Consider the following 22,859-nt stretch of genomic DNA (forward strand, 5'->3'; position numbering starts at 1 on the left):
TACTGAATGTTCTGGGACTAATGAGTACGTAAGGAACACATGAATGAAAGACTGCTCCATTTGTTGATCTAACCTTGGGTGCAGAATATATGGAAAAGATTTCTGTGCGTGTTTTGTGTTTATGAAGCTTCCGCAGAAATCACTGTGAAAAGAGGTAATGCTCATGGAAGTCCAGAAAGACTACTGGTGGTTGACTGAAACATATGGAACGTATGCTTAGTTACAACCAAAAGACCATAATGGGTGGACCATGCCTGTTATGCCCAGAAGACCATGACATAATGGGCCCAACAGGGGAGATGTGGTGAAAGCATATGAGGAAGAACAATAATATTCAGGCTACCACTAGAGCTGGCAAAGGGGTGAGCTGTGATGAAATTCTGAGGTAGCAATGGCTTTGCTTGGCTCTGTTGATGAGGTAGAAAGGACAATTTTCAATGCGAATGATGGGTATTCCACCCAGGTACCAATATGGTGCAATTACAGAACCAGTTTAAATCACTGTTTCTGGGATCATGGAATGTCATATTTCAGGAAATGGGATCCAAGGCATTGCTTGGAGAAGTTAAGTGTAATTGAGATAATTAGAGCAACATGAAGCATGAGTCAAATTGCTGAGTGGAGCAGTGCTTCAAAACTTGGTTCGAAGATGAGTTTATTTGCATCTCCACCTGCAAAACGAGGGTGTCTTAAACGAGACTGAATATCCTTGAAATCTGTGCTCATCTCTTATTACAGGGGTTCAATACAAGGGACTCAACACAGAGGTAAATGGGTGAAATTTAAATGGCCTGTGATGTACAGGCAGTCAGACTAGATGATCTCATAGCCCCTTTTGACCTTAAACTCTGACTTTAAAGCTGTTGGTATTTCCAAGTGAGATATAAGGAGTAAAAAAAATTTTAAAGGAATAATTCAACCACATTTTTCTGAAACACCACTTAAGACCAAATTCCTCTCTCAGATCCACATGGGAGTTCCTGATGGGAGTTCTGCACCTGTAGGCAGACCCGGATATCAGAGTTAAGCTCTGCTGCGTGGATCTGAAAGGAGAGTCTTGCCTTTTACAAGACACACACATTGTCTTTTTAAAGTAATCTACAAACCAGTTCAGTAAAAGCTGACTGCATTTGTTTCCACACTTTTGGCTCTGTCCCAAAACTCAGTCCCGGCAACACAACGTTCCACAATAATAAGCCAAATCTTCCCTCTCATGGCTGTGCTCCTAAATCTCCGCAGGGTTCAGCTCATTGAGTTACCACCCTGTTTTCCCCTCAGGGGAGGGAAGGACTGCAGCTGCAGACGGGGGTATCTTCAAATCATATGAAGGCCAAAAATCTGTGGGGAAAATCTGGCTTCAGACACACATCTTGGGGGCACGGAGAATCAGCCTATCTGTACTTCTGTCTAGGTCGCATAACTTCTGGCCACATAGCTTGCCTGTGGTGCTATGATCTCTTGGCAGCATGTACCCCTTACCGCCCTTGGTGCAAAGACAGGATGGAATGGAAGATCCTGCTGCAGGAAGCAGCACTAATTTCTGCTGGCTTTTGTGGGTTACCAGGAGAGGTGCTGCTTATGGCAGCTATTCCCCATCCTTGCACGGAGACGGAGAGGTTTTAGAGTAGACTAAGTAGACTTTTCCACTCCCCTTCTTATGAATTCTGGGCCATATCTGCTGCTTGGTTTCCCTTCTGCACAGCATCTAGCTGAACGTACACAGAAATTTGAGGATATAATTGTGCCTGGGATGTTCTTCGGAAAAAGAAGCAGATAACTCTTGTTAACTAAATGAAAATAGCAGCCATGTTTTTATTTAGAAATGATACAATCTGTACCTCCCATTTTCTGCTGCTATGAAACCCACGTGGGGTTTGGGAAAACTTTGCCACAGACAAATTCTGAAGTGTCACTAAAGCTGGTTTTGGTTGATTCCTCCAGTGGTCTGAGCTGTGGGAGCTCTCTGGGCCCAGAAGAGAATCAATGTGCTGCAATGCAAGAGGTGTCAAGCAATGTGCAGACAGCCTGCATGAACACATGTGTGCCTGCATGCTCTCACCTGTCGCTCTTGGTCTGAAGAACAGAGAATTAAAAGCCAAAACATAGGCATGATTGATGGCTTTAATATTTTACGAACAGACGTGCTAGCAAGACTCACTTATGCAGCCAAATAACTCCTAGTTCCTTCATGTCTTCAAAATTTGGTTCATATCCAGTTGACAGAGTCCTCTAATATTTTCATTATAAACCTTTCTGTGCCATATGAAAGGATCCTATTTGCTTCTGACTTTGCCTCAAGCCATTAACTGACAGACTGGCTGCTAACTACAGTTAACAAATGATTTCCCAGAGATTACTGTTTAAGTAAAAAATGTTCCAAGTTAAACAGGCTTCTTTACAACAAGGAATTTGAATTATGCATCCAGAGGTTTGGTACATGTGTCCAAAAAGTATGTAGTACAACTGTTGAGGTTTTTCTCATCAGCATGTTACAAGCTGGTAAATAAGCAATGACACTTTGTTGTCAGATTAATAACACAGATTTGTATAGTCCATGTATCTTAAAATATTTTGGGATCATACATTCACCACAACATTTCTATCCAGCTACCACCACCCTATGGAATTTATCATTTATGTAGGAAAAGCTATTTGTTTTTTCAAAGGAAACATAATGCCCTTTGCTTGTGGGGAAGCAGTGGTTTGGAGCCACCTGCAACTTGCTGAAGGATTATGAAGTTGCAACTGGTTTAATATTCAAAAATACATGCTGTAGAAGGCAACAGTTGGGGTTTTGTTTTGTTTTTTTAAACCCTTCTGAGTATTTCTAAAATGCCTATCACCTTAGTAGGTTGACAGTGGGTTTTGGACAAGATATTTGTTTTTAAATTTGACATGGCTTTCCTTTCAGTGCTTCCTAACCACCTTATAAAACGCTGAATAATTAAACCTCAAGGAAAACTGAGGCACAGCAAAGTAAAGACCAGTGTCACAGAGGGAGTTAATGTCAGAGCTGGGATAGGACACAGGTTCTCTGACTTTCAGTCCTGTGCTTTATTCACAAGGCTATCCAATTTCTCTTCCACAAATCTTGGTAACATCCCTCACTACTTACGTGACTGGAACATTCTCCATTATCCCATATACAACTTCTACACTAATGCACATTCATTAGATGTTTTACATGTTGTGCCTATCAGGCAAAGCGGCTGGTGCCCTTTGATCACTCAATTACAAATAAAAAAATATGAACACCTTACTAGAACCTATATGCTATACAGAGGGTCAAATCCAGCCTGGTAGAAGCAGGCACAACTCCTTTGAGTGTGTTTCATGGCTGGGATTCACAATTCGTGTATTTGCTTTTGCATTTTTTTTCCAACTCGGGCCAAGAGCGACACACCTAGCAACCATTTTGAATGTCATTGTATGAATGACACCAGCCTCTGTTCTGGACACTTCTGCTCGCACGCTTACTGAAGCCAAATCTGGTCTCATTGTTTATCCTAGTATTCTGCCTTAATCCCTTAGAATATATTTTTATTTACATGCACTTCTGTTCTTTTCCTGCTATTAAACATAGTCTGGGAAACAGTTTTTACTAGTCCTGCAAACGTCTACGGTTCTTTGCAAGCATTGGACTTGACTTGGCAATAACCATGGTTTTGACCGAATTATAAGTTAAGTCACAAACAATTTGGTTTCTAGTTAGTCCATTTGTTCAAATAGATGTGACTTAACTTCTTTATGCAGGCCTATAATGTAATCATTGGTCTCACCTGGCAATGTTTTCAGGTGACACTTTTGAATGTTTTGCCATCCTTTCCATGCTCCCAGTGGTTTTAGATCTTCCAGGTCTGCCCTCTGCAGCAGTGTGGAGGATTCCACCCATTCCAACTTCTTGACAATACCAACTGCTTCCATTAAAAATCTGGAAATGGTGCAACCACCTCCTCCTGCTCTGTGCCAGGTTTCCTTCCAGCTGAGGGATTTGGGCATCTTAATTATCTCCATTTTACCAGATATTTCATTTTCTTCTGACACCATATAACAGAGTGACACACAAGTGTTGGTAAAAGACTGATCTTCACTTCCTCCCTCTAGTCACATGACAGAAGTTAGTCTCCAGGGGTGGATCTTAGCTCTTTGTTCAACTGTCACTTGTATAACCAGATATGTGGCCACCTCCCCATCAAGTATCCTGTGTCAAACAATTTCTACTGTTTGCTTCAAGTTTCATTTTTTCAAGCTTATGTGTGAGGTGAGTAGTGATACATCAGGTTGCACAATCATTCTACTCTCCTATTTGTCTTCAGCATGGTAGCCAAAAGAGTAACTGTCACAAAAGTGAAGATGAAAGTCTTATCTGTGAGACAGTTGGCCCTAAGGGTGTAATGCAATCCCCTGTGTTAAGCAGAATGTGTTAAAACTGCTCAAGTGCTTATTAGTTTGCAATGGTCTCACCTGCTAGTGGCAGGAGGTCTAAAAAAGGAGAAATGCAGTGGTGTTGTAGCTGTATTGGTCCCAGGATATTTGAGAGACAAGGCGGATGAAGTAATATTTTTTTTTGGACCAACTTCTGTTGGTGAGAGAGACAAGCTTTCAAGCTTACACAGAGCTCTTCTTCAGGACTTGAAGAACTCTGTGTAAGCTTGTCTCTGTAACCAACAGAAGTTGGTCCAATTAAAGACATTCCTTCACCCACCTTGTTTCTTCAAAAAGAGAGAGTCAGCTATAAGGCAGTGGAGTAGTAGAGGCCAAAGTTGTTTAGGTTTTTTTGTTTTTTAAACCAGAAAAATCGTGAGTTAAATTCCCACCAGGCAACATAAATTAGGTTTAGCCAAGACCTATTGTGTTACTCATATATGTGGGCTGGGCTTAAATGCTTACAAAAAATAGTGATGTCTCAATTTTTTGTACCGTGTGTAGTAGTATAGGGACCTGACCCTCTAGGCACTATAGTAATACAACTCCTATAATTTTAAATATATTACAGTCATACCTTTGCAAGCAGGTTTACAATGTTTCTAGTTACACAATAATTTCAATCAACGCCAAACACTGAAAACTGTAATTTGATGTAATGAGCAACTCTTTCTTTTGAAAGTAAGAGTAAAATTGTCTCTACGTTAACTCTTGCATTCAAGTGCCACTAAGAACTTCCAATATTCAAACATAACACCAATCTAACATGTATTCTTTAGTGGGTTCGGCTCATAAAAAGTACCCCACAAAGTTTCCCTGTACCAGCCCAGTGGAGTGGTAGAAAACCTAAACACACTTATATTGCCAAATGTGACCTTGGTCTCAGCCATGAAGTTAGTCATGGAAAAAAGCAACCAAAAAGGAGAATTAGGCATAATGCTAATTTCAAACCACAAAGTGGTCAAAACCTTTTTTAAAAAACGTTATATCTAAATATAAGTACCAGATACTTTATACAGTGTATTTCCCAGGGTGTGAGCCTGGATTGCTTACCACTGAGATAGGAATATACCCTTAAAACACTGTTTACTTTATGAGGCTTGTAGAAGTCCAAATTCTAAGGACTATTTCATCACGGTTTTTTTCCCTCCTTGTTTTAAGGAACTACATTAGCAACAGCTAACAGTTATATGATATCATTTGATGGCAACTGATTCTCCAAACTTACTGAAGGCATATAAAAATTCAACAGCTTGATTAAAAGTTCCTGGAAAGGAACTCTGAAGCTGGACATGGGACAAGATTTACCCTTTAAGTTAAAACACAATTTGGAGGCTGAATAAAACTCCCACTGTGAATCACTTAAACTTATATTTCCTAAAGACTTTGTCGTCTATACGATTAGAACCACAGTTACATCTGATTTGAATGAAACTTCAGACTTAATGGTTTTCATGCCAGCTACTTTCTTGAACACCCTATTATTTTGTTTGATATCTCCAAAGCTTTTCTCCCAATCCCTTAAGCAAACTAACTTTTAGGGAAATAAATAGTTTCCAGTGGGTTTAGAGGAGACATACAGTTAAAGGTAGGGATGGGCTTAAGCCACAACATTCAAAACACTCCCATATTTGAAGATTCTTGGATCCATGGTCCAGATCTCTACTTACAAAAGAAAAAAAAAATCAATTACAGATCAACACCTACATTGCAAACTTTTTTTAAAAAAGAAATACCCTTCCAATAGTGAGGATTTTTTTTTTTAAACAAGGGAAGTTCAGCTGATGTAAATTGACCTAAATAATTGTTTTCCGTGGAGCTATGAGAATTTACACTATCTGAGGATCTGCCCCCCAGATTCCAAAGTTTGGAGATTATAAACTCTCAGGCTTCAAGGCATAAGCCAAGCTCTAACTGATGAAGTTAGGAAGAAGCTTTCCTTTTGGACAAGTTATTCCATAACTGCCTACTGGTGACTCTGACACATTCCTCTGAATACTAAACAACATGGTCTGATTATATTTGGCAGTTCTTATACCTAGAGCACTAGGTAAGAATATAAGTTTTGACAGCCAAACTTCTGAATATCAGGCAAGTACGTGCTTTGCTTCTATGACAAACTGAAAACTTAATAAACCATACAAGAAAAACATGACTGTTTAAGAAAATTATATTGACAATGCCTGTGAGAAGAACTTCCCTATTGAGGGGGAAAAAGAGGAATAATTCAGAAGAATGGTAAAAGGAGAACACAGCTGATGTTTTCAAGCACTGAGGCTGTCAAATTGATGACAAGGAAAGAGTTTTCCTGCGAGAAAGCAAATCTCTACTGATTACCCATTTTTTTCAATAAAACTAGTCGGAGGAGCAGGAATAAAAGCAGAAAGAAAAGGCTATAGATGGAAGACTATTTATGGGACAATAATGTCCCGTTGCTAAGTATATTCAAGTCAGAGCACTCTGTGGGTGTGCATGCATGTGGATGTCAACGCAACTATTTCATGATTGCCAAAATTACTACTAGCCAGCATCCTCTGTGAATGGCTATTTTTAGGACCCAGCTTTTCATGTGGTATAATGATGTGGATTTTACAAGAGTATTTATAATGTGTTTCATATGGTGTAGAGTCCTGCTCAAATCGCTTTGTATCAGAGAAAGTTTAAGAATTTTTTTCATTTCTTACTTAAAAATTATTGCTTCTGCTTCAGATTTAGGGTTAGCATTTGTTTCTCCTAAGTGACAAAACTGGTTGTCACGGCATTTCATCAAATCAACTCATGAGTCCAGAAAACATTAGTAGGGACCCAAAAAATCTGCTTGCCACTTAAAGTGTTCTGATTTCAAAGCCCACATTGCCACCTGTTGTAAGTTATGGCATGAAACCACAGTCCAAAGGCCAGATTTTGATCTGCATTATACCAGTGTCAATGAGGTTGTGCCTGCCAGTGTAACGGAGAGCAGAATTTGGTCCAACATCTAAACAGCCAAGTCATATTAATCTTAAAAAGAGGTTGGATGCAGAACATTTTTCAGCAGGAAACAACTTCTTTTCTCTTCCAACTTAAATGACACACAAGCATTTGCTAGTGATTTCCACGATGCAATATTTTAGGAGGTCCGAATAATTAACCATTCCATACCGTAGAACATGAACCAATTTTCACTTGGTAGATCTTAGGAGATTTTTATCTCCCAAACATGAAAACAATATCTAAAGGACCCCTCCTCTGTTAGAACACAGGTTCATTTCAAGAAGCTTGTGTGAAGAACATCAACTAAAGAATTATTTTAAAAACATGCTCATTTTGTTGCCCTTTTGCTGAGTCAATAATACTTTTGTGATTCTAGCCTCTCACATTTTCCTTTTTGTGTATGTCACATCCCAGAAGAATCTCTGTTTCCACTAACATATGCCATTCCAAAGAATCAACCACAGGAGAAAATAAATTCAGCATACAGCATAGGGTTTGAATCACGTTTTTAAAAAATATACTTATTTGGTCAGTCCATGATTACTGTGTGGTTCTTTTATACAGATGTGTATTTTGTGTATACAGTTCAAATGGCTCAGTGGAACAAAAGAGACACTCAGTGTTTTTTGCCTAACATTTGGCCAGACTTCAAACTGTTCTAAGTGGATGTGGAAAGTGCTTTAGATTCTAAATACCTAGTTTTAGTTTGTAGTTAAAACCTCGCATGTTAGTTTTTAAGGGAATACTAATTTTGGGACCGAGTAAAACAAAATGGACCAGATTCTTTGGTGCAACTGAGCTGGGCTTAGCATGGGACTGGAGGTTGGGGTGTCAGCCACCTTAGTGACCCTTCAAACCTGAGCTTCTGGCCAGTTTGACAGTCCGGGTACCAATGGCTCCAAGAGGCCATTTTGTCAGCTGGGGCTTGCCAGAGTATGGATGCACCCCCCAACCATGACCCCATTCGTATGCCACTGAAAGACTAGAAAACAACTCTGACTTGGAAGGAGAGAGAAGACCAGGAACAATCACAAGATATTTAGAAACCTAGAAACACTGAGTGACCATTTACACCAATATCATATGAACAATAATACTAGATCATCACAGAGGATTAATTAAGCCTTCTAGTCAATAATTACAGCAAACAGTCAGTCACAGATCCTCTAGAGAATTTTTTAATACTCACATGAAATGACTCATCACAATAACTAGGCTTCGACGGATTAGATTTTTATCTGTGAATGTCAGTAAAACGTCAATTTGACCACACACACAAACTGATGAAAAATATTTCCACTGATGACTGAAATTTAGTTATAGGCAAATAAAGAAAAATGCTGCTTGAGAAGTTAGTTTGATTTAACAATATTTATTTGTACAGTTTGACATGTGCTGTTGACAATTTTGTTTTAACAATTAAAGTTTTAACTTTTTGAATCTCAACATCTGCCATTAACTGTCTGCCCCCCCCATTCTGACACCCTCCATAAATTTCCCACAACTGTGAATTTAAATTGATAAAAATAAATGCTTAAAAACCCCTGATATTAGCTGTTGAAATTATAAAAAAATAAATAAATTGAATTCTGCAAAGCCTAACAATGCACCAGCTATCTCCTTTGAGAATCATCGTGTTATATACATTTTATCCTTTGACACTTTCTAATAGTTCAACATGTATCATGTTTATATTTAAAAAAAAAATACGCACCAAGAGTATCAGTAACTCACTTTATTTCTGACTTTAACTAAACACTCCATATATCAGGTGTGGAGAAAAGAGAAGCAGATGGGCTTCCTAATTAGAGGTACCATTGCTCAGAGCTAAACCACAAGGGCCTGTTCAAAGGCTTATCTTTCCTGGACAGTCAACTGCTTCCTTCTCACTCAATGACTTACGTCTACGAGTTAAGTTAGGGGCCAGTTTCTGCCATCCTTACTTACATTAAGTAGTATCTCACGCTGAGTAATCCCACTGATTTCCATTAAACTACTCAACTTGAGTAATGGTAGCAGAATTTTGCCCTCAGTAGCTTGGAGTGTGGTGTTGATTCATAAACATCTAAATGCAAACAGACAGAAGAGGGTGGGTCTCTGCGGTGATTATGTGTCACATGGTGAGGAGAGACCAATGCACAGTGAGAGATATTTGGCCAATTTAGTTTAGAGGAGACTGAGAAAAGGCCTTTGTGTGCATATGGATCCTCAAGGCTCAAAAGTATATGATGCTGTGATTTCCCTTACAAAAACAAAAGCAGGAGGATGTAATGCTCATAAAATGTGCTGAAGTGGTTGCCCTTGAGAACGAAGTCCTCAGTTTACGCACACAATAGTTTTGGTGCAGACAACATGAGGTGCTGAGTGTGCCACAGCACCAACATAGCAGCGTGAGAAGACATTTCGTTATCCAGATCATTCAGAAATTGGTGTCGGCTGGGATGGCTAACAAGCCCGCTCAACAGCAACAGTGGATTTTATAATGCAGGCACAAATCCATCAGGAACTGGACTAAGATGTCCAACTGAGAGGAGTTAGTGCTGTGGTCTCTCAGATAGTAATGGTCTTTAGGTCTCTATGATCCAGCTAGATTAGAACTAGCAACCACAAAGTGAACAGCTCTGTAGCCCATTAAAAGTCCTCTGAGTCATCAAGTCCTCCTATTGAACCTTTGTTCCATCTTCCAGATTCAGGAAGATTAATGAGTAAATATCATGTTAAAGCTTTTTTTTTTTTTTTTTTAATTTTTCTTGAGGAGCTATTTGAAAGAAGACAGCATGAAAGTCCACGTGGGGATATTCATGAGATCCCACTGTGGCAGCAACACAGGACATTGTGTACGCTGAGAACTTTCCCCTAGAATGGTGACTCCTTTAAGACTGACAAGAGTCATGTACATACTTTCCTGCCTTTGTGACCTCCACCCACCACTGGTAAACTGAGGCAACAATATAGAGGACTCTTTGAGAGATGCTGACAGTACCAAAAAAAAGCACCAAGATAAAGAAGTAAGCTGCAGTGAGAGAGACATAAAAAGCTAAAGAATAGCAGCAGAGAATAAAGGAATGAGTATTGTCTGATGTTGAGTCACTTTAAGCAAGGTCATGCATCAAGGTAGTAAGTGAGAGGGAAGTTGCAGTTCTGGTTGTACCAATACCCTACCCCAGGAACCACTACAGCAAACTATTTTGTGGATGGGCCACTTCAGCTGTAGTGCTGGCCATTGCAGAATCAAAGCAACAATGAATGCATGAAACCCTTGGGGGGTTTCCATCAGGACTCATACCCAAGGCAGAAGTCTTGACTGAATGGCAGATCCACAGACTTTATTACAACTCACACAAACCCACTCTGTCCAAGAAAATGTCATTCATCTCCCTACAAAAATACTCATATCATTCACTTAAATTCTATATGAGCAGAGGTAGGGGACGTTGGATTATGAATTTCCTTTATTTTCTCTAAGGCCACAAGTGAATCACTGAAAGTGAAATGCTAAATTGCACTAAAGGAACTTTAAATGTGGTGTCACTGTAATACTTACAGTACAAGTGTAACCAGACAGAACTGTATAGGTGAAATAAGCATGAGTGATAGATACTTCCTTAAAAACAGTTGGTATGTGTCAGGGTACAACTGTAATCTGACATTTTTACACATAGACAGTAAGGATCAGACTTTAATCTTACGTGTGCAAAGCACATAACCGCACCTTGAAAGATCTGCTATACTAGCAGATTTTCTAAGATACACAGGGATACAAGCTGCTCATATATCTATTAAAATCTGGCCCATCATAGATACACTACGAGAATAGTAAATATAGTCAGCCATACAGACGTGTTAATGTGTTTGCATGTTTAGTCACATAAATGGTTACATGTACAGGTAAACAAGAGAAGCATTCTGGCAACAACTCTGCACTGATGGTTTTTCAGGATTTCCATGTGAACACAGAGGTTTAATAGTGTCTGTAAATAGACTGTAAAAAATTGACACTAGGCTGAAATGTGTTACTCTTGAGTTTGGAGCAATATCGTTTTAAAGATTTTATTTTTTAATCTCAATTTGCAAAGAACTAAATGGTGAGTATTAGGCTGAACAAGTATGTTTCCTTGTTTCAGATACATTGTATCCCTGATAAACCTAAAAATCACCTAAAAATCACTTTGTTCTTCAAAGTGAAAATTTCCAAGACATTAATCATTAACATGGATGAGCCTTGTGAGTTTTGGTTTAGGTTTGTTCTTGTTTTTAAAATATTCACACAGCTGATTTGGTAACACTTTAACAGACAGCAACAACAATAATCCAATCTGCATGGGTGGTGACTTTAACATATGTCAAAATTAACATAATTACAACTACATATCAGGTTTCAGAGTAACAGGCGTGTTAGTCTGTATTTGCAAAAAGAAAAGGAGTACTTGTGGCACCTTAGAGACTAACCAATTTATTTGAGCATAAGCTTTCGTGAGCATAAATTGGTTAGTCTCTAAGGTGCCACAAGTACTCCTTTTCTTCTAATTACATATCAGTAAACTATGCTCATGATTGGTGCAACAAGTGACAAGGTATCCTATTAAGGAATTGTTGTGACACCCTTTAAACTGTCGAAAGATGTGCAAACAGCTATTCACAAGCAAAGAGTTATACAAAAAACTTTTATTTTTTTCCATGTGAGATTTTTCTTCACCTTTTTTCGGTCAAAATTTTTTTAAAAGAAAGTTTTATTATCGGGGGGACAAAAGGCCATATCTTGTCATTGCTTCTTATGCAGAACTCTCTAATTTATTTCAGATAGTTCAATTATTTCAACTACTGCTTCAAATACAATATGGTGATATAATATGAATCCCCAGAAATTAACACACACACACACACACACACACACACACTTCCTCAGGATATGACCACAGCTGAACCAAACATAATAGACTACTTTGGAATCTCTGTCTCTTAGTACATTTGACCAGCTGACATTTCACTTTGAATATAAAGAACTATTTTCACCCTCATCTTATCTCAAAAGCAAGGTGAAGAGCTGGAAGATGTGGTTTGGTCAGGGGAGAGCAAATTAGTCATCTGCCGGCCTGCTCAGATGTCCCTTGGCCAGGCAGTTGCTCAACTATCTCCTTTCCCTTCAAGTGACAGAAGCAGGATAACCAGTGTTGGCATCTGCAGGGGAAGAGCACTGTCCCACTAGTGCCCAATAGAGTGGCACCTACTGTCAAGAGAAACTGATTGATTGAAATCATGATGGCTCCATTGATTTCACTCAGCAGCAGGCACTAGTGGTAAGGCACAGAGCTACTTTTCCTTTGCAGCTGCTAGTCTGAGCCGATCTATCTAACCAGGTATTTATATAGCCCTGAGCACCTAAAGAGATAGTGACACATTATGATCACACTGAACCATTGATTGCAATAGGACCAGAATCTGCCCCTAATATTTTTTAATCTCAAACCATTACAATATTTGCACCAGTCGGAATGAGAACCACCAAAGTTCCAGATTTAAAATATATTTGAGTAGCTCACTGAACTACATTTACACATTAATTTGTTGGCCACTTCTTGTAATACTTCTTTCCTGTTCATATTCTGGAGAATTAGGGATCAATATTTTGCTATGTGATACTTTGGCACAGCAAGTGGAGGGAACTTGCTAGGAACAGGACTAGATTTTCAGACATTGAGAACGCAACTTTGCATCTCTGAGCAAAAGGCACTAGAATAGAATTTAGCCCTGTCTTGTACTAGTAATGGAGGAGACACAAAACTGACTGGCTTGTCTAGAAAACTCTGGACTCCTCCCAGGTGAAATGGACTATAGAGGATAATTCTGGGGAGATTCTTAGTATGTCTTGTTTGGTTTAAGGAGGATGGTCTTCTTTTTATACTGAGTAAATGCTAATGTATTCTACGAAAACGGTTAGAGTTTGTGTAGCACTGCCTTCTACTGAATGGAAACTGAACTGGTTCGCTGTGTGCCATAGATGTCATACTGCTAACAGCTAATGGAGATTCTCTTTTAGCTCAAACAGATTCTGATATTATCACATGACTCCTGAGAACTGGGGCCATAGGCATATGCCTTGCGTGGCTATGCCTTAATCCAGCCTTGCCCAAGGTTGTATACAAACCCCACTGAGAGAGAACCAAATCTGAGGAGCCCCACAGAGTTACAGGGTATCAGATTTTGAAAATCCACACAATCTTCTGTCAATGGCATCTCACTGTGGCACGTCAAGTGGGTGAAGCTTAGGATAGTACTTCTACTTCCCCCCTTCCAATTTGAGCTTTGGTTTAAATATCTATTCTTAAATACTTTTAAAGAGATTCTGTAGGGTGTTTGCAAAAAGAAAAGGAGTACTTGTGGCACCTTAGAGACTGACTAACAAATAAATAAATTTGTTAAGTCTCTAAGGTGCCACAAGTACTCCTTTTCTTCTTGCAGATACAGACTAACACGGCTGCTACTCTGAAACCTGTAGGGTGTTTGTTTTCCAAATAACTGGGTGCACTGAAGCCTCAGTTTGCTGGAGTCCAAAGAATGGGAAAGCCACTCCAGAGTCTCAGCCTTGCATTTGAAAAGCATTACTTATTCCCTAAGTTACCTTATAAGCCCACCAAATCCAACCGTTTTGCATGGAAAATGATGGCAAAATTTGGCCCAAAGAGTAGATGGCCTGATCCTGCCCAGTTAAAGTCACTGGGAATTCTGTCACTGACTTTAGAAGCGCAAGGTTGGCCCCTACACACTTCCACTACCACACAGTTAATATCCTTATTTTATATTCCCATATACAAAATACAGGAACTTGTCAGTGCTTCTGAAAACCTTTAACTACCGTGCGCTACAAGATGTAACAATGTTCAGAAAACTCCCTCAGGCCTACACTCAATTATACAACCAGAGCAAGAAGAAGATTTTAATCTGATCAAAGTTTTAACATGTTTTACTTCTACTGTTAGTAGTTACATCTGTCTTTTAGGTAGTTACAAAGGAGGCACCTTAATTTGCTTTAAAAGTCATTTGTACTATTTAAAACAAGGATATACTTTTATGATTTGATGTTTCATTTGGAAAAATACTTTCTGAACACATTCATATTCATTCATTGGAAGTTTCATGCAGATTTGTAACTGACTGTTTTGGGAAAAGCTAGAGCCTTCTCAGAGGAAGGAGTGCAGGCTTAGTCCCTGGATACACATATGCAGCACCAATATTGATGATGCTAGTCCAGAACACCTTATGACCTAATACAGCCACAATCTGTGGAAAGCATGCTCAAGCAGGTATCAATATGATAGATCATAATCACATTAAAAGAGCCTTGTCAGTCTATTGAATGGGCAGCCTGAATTTGGCCAGACTGCCAAATAGCTGACCACAGGGCACTAAAATGAGGTCTTTAGTAGGGGTGCTGGAACAATTTGTATAATGAGGGTGCTGAGAGCCATTGAACCAAACTGTAACTCCCATATATGATGGAAACTACTACAAGCCAGGGGGTGTGGCAGCACCCCCAGCATCCCTAGTTCCAGCACCTATGGCCTTTAGTCACCATCTCGCTGTAAGGTGAGAGCAAAATTCATCAACTGGCGCATTCTACTGCTGGTGAACTCAAGCACCAAGTCACTTTTAATTCATGGTTCAAGAAAGGCACACATGCACATAAAAACAGGGATTGGGTGCATTTCAATAAAATGTATCATAGTATGTTTCCTATATACATATACGAGGTTTTGACAAGAGATCAGTTCAAGGCACACCTAGTCTATTACTTCAGTTACCAAGCTATGACTGAGCCCTAAGGGAAACTGAAACACAAGTGGGGCTAATGTGAAAATAAATTTAAAAAAATTAATGTTACCACAGTAATGCTTAAGTTGTGACTTGTTCACAAAAGCAGAAATACTCCGAACTAATGCCAGCCTTAATTCACAACAACATGTCTAAGTAAAGTAGGAATCTCCAGACAATATGGAGATGGTAATTTTATAATGCACTACAGTGCGAGGGTTCAACTTTCAGCCTGAATTCTGAATGCTCTTGGATCTTTCAGGGAGCTTTGCTATGCCTGAGATATTTTTTTTTCCCAACCATTTAATGAAAAACTCCTCTGACAGTTTGAAAAAGCACTGCCTGGCTCATTCTCTCTTTTTGGGGTGGGGGTAGGGGGGCGGGGAGGATTACAAAATTCATCCCAGCTGCCTACAAATGTTCACAGGAAACCCCAGTTAGAGAAAGCGCTTCACTATCACTATGCACTGTAGTGATGTACAACCCCATTTGTTCACACATTAAAAGAAAACAAACTCCATTCCCTTAACCTGGCAGAATTTTAATTAAAAAACACAATATTTTTCTTGGAGGATAAGTATCCCAAATCTTCAGTCATAATACGGATCACACAATCAGTGGCAATAATCATTAGATCAAGACCTACTTCTTATAGAACATGGACAGTATTAATATAATCACAAATGATAGTAATAAAAGTACTTACTAGGTTAACTTTTTATAATCAGTCAGTCAATACCAGCACAGACCAAATTGCCCAGAAGAAAATATTAAAGTTATACGTATTGTACCTTCTTTACAATTAAAGGAAGACTAGCAACTTCTCTTTGATTTAATGAAGCACTCTTTCCATATTTCTTAAATAGGTTGCAGATTTTTAGATAGAAAATTAAATCACCATTTCAATCCACCAAACCGAAGGCATTGCACAATCTGTATGGCTTGATTAAAAGATTTCCACTGATTTTAATGGGCTTTGAATCATGCTCGCTCTGCTTGTCATTTTTCACTCTTTTGATTACTGTACTGTTTGTTTTACCCTGTCTTCCTCCAACTGTAAACCTGTACTTTTTTACATTAGCAGTGGTGGGAGGTTCCTTAACTGGTTCACTAACCAAAAGCCTATTTCTTAACCACATTGCTAATAAATAGGCTGCCACAGTTTTAACCAATAGAATAAAATCTGCAAAGGGTTAAGATGGATATAAATATTCACAGAATTCTGAAGCATCTGAATAGCTGCTGTGCCAACATAAGTGACAGCTCATCCAACTTCTGTACCAGGGAGCACAAACTAATGCTATTGTAAAAAAATAGCTTTAGTATCACACTTCAAAATGTAATAGTGAAAGAAGGGCGTTATCTGTTAGAGAAATGAGAGGATTAACAGGAACCTGGAGTAATGAGTAGGGGGATAGGAAGCAAGTGACGAGATGCATATACAATGCTCCATATTGGCCCTGCCTTGCAAATGTATCATTTATTTTTGAATAATGAAGAAAATTATAAAAACGTAGAGGCAGGTCCTCAGATGCTGTAAGCTGACTTCGGTGGAATTACGACAACTCCACCAGCTGAAGGTCTGCCCAGTAAAGTGTAACTGCACTACATACACAAGTAGATTTCAAAAATAACCAGACACCACCACTACCCTACAAGCTAACTACTTTAAACCTTGTGATATTGCAATCATTTGGATGATGCACACAAACATTATTATATTACACCTTCACTCACAGATTTTCATAGTACCCCATCACCAAAGCATTCTTCATAGCAGCAGTTTTTGTATTCTTACTTTTCCAGTGCATAAATGATTGAAATTTCTAAATTTAGTAGAATTTCAATGAACCTCCAGTTTGCATTAAGGAGGTCAAAATACATTGTTCAAAATCTTGTAGCAGTAAGATCAAAACTAAAAATGAAAACATATTCTGTTCTCATTTACACAACTCCAAGTCCAGAATAATGGTTGAAACCCATACAGTCACTCCAGATTTACAGCAGTACTAACAACGGCAGAATTTGCCTCTTTGTGTTTGTTAGTTGCAATTTCTGTTGGAAAATCTGCTAGAGGTGGCTATGGATAGGGATTTTCTGGCAAAACCCCTCCCTAAATAGCATACTATATCAAATAATTCATTTAGCACAATTTACAGTAAGTACTAACGTGTACCTAATTACTAGAACTTACTTGATATTTCTTTGTAAAACTTCTGTAAAATAAAGATTGGAACAAACATTGCCTGCTAGTAACATTAGACCTTTGCATAGGACCAACTGCAATTAATTAAATATGGTAAAACGTCCATCAGTATGGAGATCATCTACAACGGAACCCTTTCATTTGGCGCAGGGGGGGAGGGGGTGGCAAAGCAAGCCATTTTACAAGGGGAAGTCGAACTGGGGCTAGATTCTTAAACACATACATCACAAATTATCATCTAATATTTAAGCAAAAATGAAGGGGGCATTCTGGAGGCAGCTCTTGCTCTTTTTGTTGAAACACTGGAGATGAAACTAGAAGCTGAGGTGATCTGAAAAGAAACCCCTCTGGATAATTCAGAACTACACCACTGTCTTACGGCTGAGCATCATTTACCCTCTCTGATCTTTTTCCTTTAATTTCTTTAGGCCACCGTCTTAGGCATTTTAGGAATAATGCTACATCCTGTCAGTAAAAGCACTGGCGTCAAGTGACTGCACGGCAGACAGCAATATACTTCAATTGTGAAAGGTTAAAAAGTCTCAAAAACATCATGAACTCACCAAAGGTGACATAGATCCATTTGGCAGATAAGGGTCTGAGAGCATTAGAAAAGGGTAGCCAGAATAAGCAGATCCTTTGTACATCCCCGTGTCCTGATGCTTTATACCTGTTAAAATTAAAGTACTTCATTAGGACTTGCCCTGCAACAGGTCATTCCTCTGCCTGTGCGAGGTGCTTGTAGTTTACAAACAGAACATTGCGTGCATCATGTATTTTTTTGGTGCCTTCTCTACCAGTAGAATTATTTCATGTGCATGGTTTGCCCTTAGGACTTATAAACGCTCTGTATGGTCTACCTGTGGGACTAGCCCACCCCCATCAACGGCTCAGACTTGGCTTTAGTAATAAAGCCAAATAAAAGCTTTTCCCTTTCGCACACTTCACACAGCGGTAGTATTCCTGGACCATCCCCCCGGCATCACCGCCGCTTTGCAAAACTTGCCTCCCAGGACCCCCACCAAGAGAGGAGCAGATCAATAATATTTCAAACCCTGTGAGAAAGGGGAGGATTGTTTACACGTTAAATGTCAAGGGAGTGACTGAAAGCCCCTTGTGTTGTGGCAATCCAATGTATCAAGCACGCAAGGGCTTCTTCATCTGGCGAATCAAAGTTCCTCCCTGGTTTTTTTTTCTTTTTGTCTGCTCTGATTTATAGAAAGAAAACGAAATTTCTCTTCTCCCCCCCCAGGACTCAGCACATCACCCAAGTGGTTGCGGGCGGGGGGGAGGGAGGCTGCAGAAAGAGGAAGGGTAGGAGAAATGAATGGTTTACGAAACTAACCATCTTCCATGTGATCCGGGAGTTTCTCCTGATAAACCCTTTGAGGATCCTGCACACGCCTGATCGCCTGTGGGGGAGAGAAAAGCACAGCAGGGGAAAGGGGGAGGGAGACAAAGTTTTATTCGTTGCAATAAACCCGAAGGGAGTCGGCTGGGAGGGGGCAAAGCCCTTTGTGCGGGGCGGGGGGCTCTCACCTCCGGATCGGCCGCCGCGGCGGCGGGGCTGCTGTTGCTCTCCGACTCGTTCACCAGCGAGGACTTGAGGTCGGCCAGGTCGCGCTCGGTGAAGGCGTTTTCCTGGATCTTCTCCTCTTGCTCCCCTTCGTCCTTAAAGGCGATCATCTCGTCATTGGCCCCCAGGTCATCCCCGCCGCCGCTGCTGAGCTGGGGCATGGTCCCCACCCCCCCGCGTCCCCGCCTCGCCCCTTCCGAGCCACACGGGAACTTCGCCGGCTGCAGCCGCGCTCCCCCCACCCCCCGAAGATCAAACCCTTTTGGGGGGGAAGGGGCGGGGGCAGGGGGGGTTGCAAGGCTGCAGCCTGGGGGGGATGGTGAAGCAGCAGCAGCAGGATCCCGGGGCCAGCAGCAACCCCCCTCCCCGCCCCCCCCCCAGCCAGCCCCCGGAAAGTTCAGCGAAGTAGCAGCCTGGGGTAGTGCAAGCCCGAGGCTCCGACCGGGAGAGACACGGCTCTGGAGCGCCCGGCGCCGAGCGGTGTGTGCGAGCGAGGCGGCGGAGCCTCAGCAGCCAAGGGCTGGAGACATCAAAGCAGCCGCCGGCTGATTGACAGCGCAGGGGAGGGGTTGGGTGGCGGGCTCGCTCGCTCTCTCTCTCTCTGTCGCGCGCGCGCGCGCGCACACATGGAGCCCCGCGCGCCGGTCTTAAAGGGCCCGCGCTCGCCGCCTGCACGCCCCAGCGCGTCCCCGCGGAGCGAGCTGGAGCCCGGCTGGGCGTGGGGGGAGGCACCGCTTTAACCCCCCCACCCCACCCAGACGCCCTGGGGGCGCAGCCCGTCTCCGCCGCTGTGGGGCCCGTGCGGCTCGCTGTCCCAGGGGCCGGGCGAGGTCTCCCTGGGGAGGGGGGGTCTGAGGCGGGCTCGGGGGGTTTCCAGAGCGAGATTTTAATGGGCTGAAATGTTAAATTTCAAGCCCCCCGCCCTAGCGCTGCCAACCTCGCTCGCTCGGGCGGGTGGCCGGCCGCGGAGCCGCTCCCGGGGTCGGTGGGAGGCGCCCCCGACTCACACGGCGGGGGCAGGATCGGGCCCGCCCCTGAAGTTTGCTTGGGGGTTTGATTTGTCTGGCTGCGTGTTTGCCGAGGCAACGTGCAAACCTCGAGGGCTCGGTCAAAGCCTCTCGTCGGAGGGTACATCTCCCTCCCCACGTCCCCTCTGCCCAGCCCCGGCGTCCTGCCTGGGTCCTGGGCGGCCGCATTCGCCTTGGCAAGTCTTGCAGACCCCCCTCCCCGGTCTCGTTAGGAACACAGACGTGACGTCGGATTTCAGAAAATTATTAGTTTTCCTAACTTGTCCGGAAACATGAAATTAAACATCTTCGCAGCCACTTTCCAAAGACACGAGACACGTCTGTTCTGGCGTCAGCGTGAAGAAAAAAAACAACAACAATCCCACAGTTCCCATGGAAAGGAGACTCCCCATCTCGGCTGGTCAGAGACAACAGGTCTTGTGCGTGTCTCTGGTAGCTTAGAAAAACACACCGCTGTTTGTTTTCCTTAATTAAGATCACATAAGATAGCCTGGAGTTTTGGAAGGTTTTTCTACAGGCTATAACGACGCCGGCTGAATTGGTCTTTATGACCCAATATAGCACATATTTGTCGCATTCAACACTTTAATTAAGGAGCCGAAAATCTGGGTCCCTATTTTGCCTGTTAATTAAGGAGCTTATTGCTGTGTATGGCTTTTTTATTGCTTTTTGGGATGAGAATAATTATTTGGTGCCACTTTAAAAAGTAATCAATATATTTTGTTTCTAAAAACCACTCTGACCAGATATGTGACTTTTTTTTTTAATGTCACAAAATGGTTGCTACTTTTTTATGGGGAAAAATAGACGATATGTGAAATGGCTAGGATACTATACCTGGTACTGCTTATACATCTCCTTACTCAGCTAGTCAAACCAAATTAATGAAAGTGCTACAGTTTAGGCGAATCAGTTTGTACATTTCCTTTCTTTTTCAGATTATATTTTAAAATAATCAAAAGCTGCAATCAATGTAAGGAATAATTTGAATGAAATATTTGCTACTTTAAATTTTCCTTTCTTTCAGATGATCCTCTTGTTTTGCATCTGAAAAAAAAAATATCGTCTGAGATTTACAGCCCTCCCAAATGGAGATAAAACCTTGGCAATGAGTTGGAAACCTGTTGTAATCTGTGATCCAGGAAACAAAGAGCCTCATTAATGCAGAGATTTTGGTGAGCCTTTGATGTTAGCTAGCATAGCATTCACTCTCAGTTCCATTTGCATTTAAACATTCATAAAAACATCATCTCTGCTTCCTTTGCCTTAAGCAATTTAGGAGTAAAGTATAGCTTCTATTTAAAGAAACCCACTATGGTGAGGCTTAGAATACAAATATCACATAATCTTCAAGCAGAGCAAATATTTTATCCTATATCTCTGGTGGTAGGCACATAATATTATATTTAAGACCCAAAATAAAATATCTATCTTATTTTCATTAACCTTGACCTACACATACAAAAAAAAGGGGGGGGGGCAGAGAAAAGCCTTTTAAATCCTAAATACACCAGTGAGTGAGTAATAGAAGTTTTTAAAAAATCCCCAAGATTTATATTATTCACAAGAGCCAATTTTTAAAAAAATCTGGGTGCCTAAAGCTAGGTTACTAAATCCATATTTAGGCACCCAGTTCTGAGAGTATTGGCCAAGATTTTTTTTCTTTATTTGTAAAGGTTTCAAGTTGCTGAATCTTCACTCTGTTATTAAAATAGGGTCTAAGGAAAGAGACTTTTATTTTTACAGTCAAATGTGAAAATAAAATTAACACCTAAGCTTGACTATAGTAACAAAATAACCAAAGGAGTTCACAAATCAAAATAAAATTAACACACACAGAATTTTTCGTCTAAAGCAATTCACTGCAGTTTGCAGAGTATATTCTGGCTATTTGTAGAAAGGAAGCATGTGGTAAAGTTGGGAAGTCATTTAGAAAACAAAGGCCTATCCACTTTCAGAACTATAGGTTCAAAAAATTACATCTAAGAGAAGGGGAACAGTGCTAAAATATTTCAAGATTCCGAGTCAGGTTGTGCAAATCCAGAACTCACCATTAAAAACAATCAGATGATGCAGAATCTCATGAGATGGCATAGTTTTGATTGTATTTCAGTCTTCATAGCAAATATAGGAATATCTTCATGTTTAAGGCTATGAGTCAGTTTAGACAGGCTTGTTTTTTAAGCACTATAGGCAATTTTCCCATATGATAAATGTCTACAATTTAAAATTGAAATGGAAAATGGTTTAAAAACAATTTTACCTTGGGTATGTTTTTGGAGCTGGATCAAAGTAAAATGAAAAGCCTGGCTCACTTGTCAGATCATATCTACACTGAACCTCAAGGTTTGATTTGTATTATTTACATGGAAAAGGTCCCAAAAGACCAATTTGGCACTAAGTATCATCATTACGTTGTTTCGCTTGTATGGGTGATTAAATCAATCCAGCTTTTCCATTTTAATGTTTTTGGAAAGGTGCAGTCATCTGTGAATTAAGGAACCTTTTCTGATGTCATCTTTGTGCCTCTGACATACTTTACTTTATGTGCCTGCTTATAAAAAAAAAAAAAAAAAAGAAGCACATCTGCGATCAGCATCATTACGTTTTCTAATTACCTTTTTTTTTTGTTTTTTACAATTAAACATGTACAATAACTTTTCAGAACATTGTCACTTATGTGACTAAGTCACGGATGATAACTATGCGTTTTAAAGAATAAAGAGATCTATTTTATCAAATCTAATCATCCCACACTTATCAACATGGTGTATTCTGAATACTGTACAAATTTGTTCAATCAAACAGGTAAAATGTTCTGTAAAATCCTCACTGGGTGAAG

At 40.6% G+C, this 22,859-nt stretch overlaps 1 protein-coding gene across 21 annotated transcripts in view; it reads right to left on the reverse strand.

Annotated features, from left to right (window-relative positions):
* TCF7 (transcription factor 7) overlaps positions 1-19,839 on the reverse strand; it is a 125,425-nt gene extending 105,586 nt beyond the window's left edge. For 20 of the 21 annotated variants that reach the window (XM_037906441.2, XM_043521401.1, XM_037906432.2 and 17 more), the window contains exons 1-3: positions 18,953-19,839; positions 18,759-18,825; positions 17,977-18,083 (exon numbers count right to left, since the gene is read on the reverse strand). In XM_037906441.2, the coding sequence (XP_037762369.1) occupies positions 17,977-18,083; positions 18,759-18,825; positions 18,953-19,150 (372 nt within the window). In that variant the 5' untranslated portion in view covers positions 19,151-19,839. Of the gene's footprint in view, positions 1-17,976; positions 18,084-18,419; positions 18,535-18,758; positions 18,826-18,952 lie in introns of those variants that run through there. The other variant, XM_043521393.1, reaches the window with a different exon arrangement.
* Between the last annotated feature and the right edge of the window lie 3,020 nt (positions 19,840-22,859).

The sequence above is a fragment of the Chelonia mydas genome, chromosome 8, assembly GCF_015237465.2.
Source record: "Chelonia mydas isolate rCheMyd1 chromosome 8, rCheMyd1.pri.v2, whole genome shotgun sequence".
Taxonomy (NCBI): Eukaryota; Metazoa; Chordata; order Testudines; family Cheloniidae; genus Chelonia; species Chelonia mydas.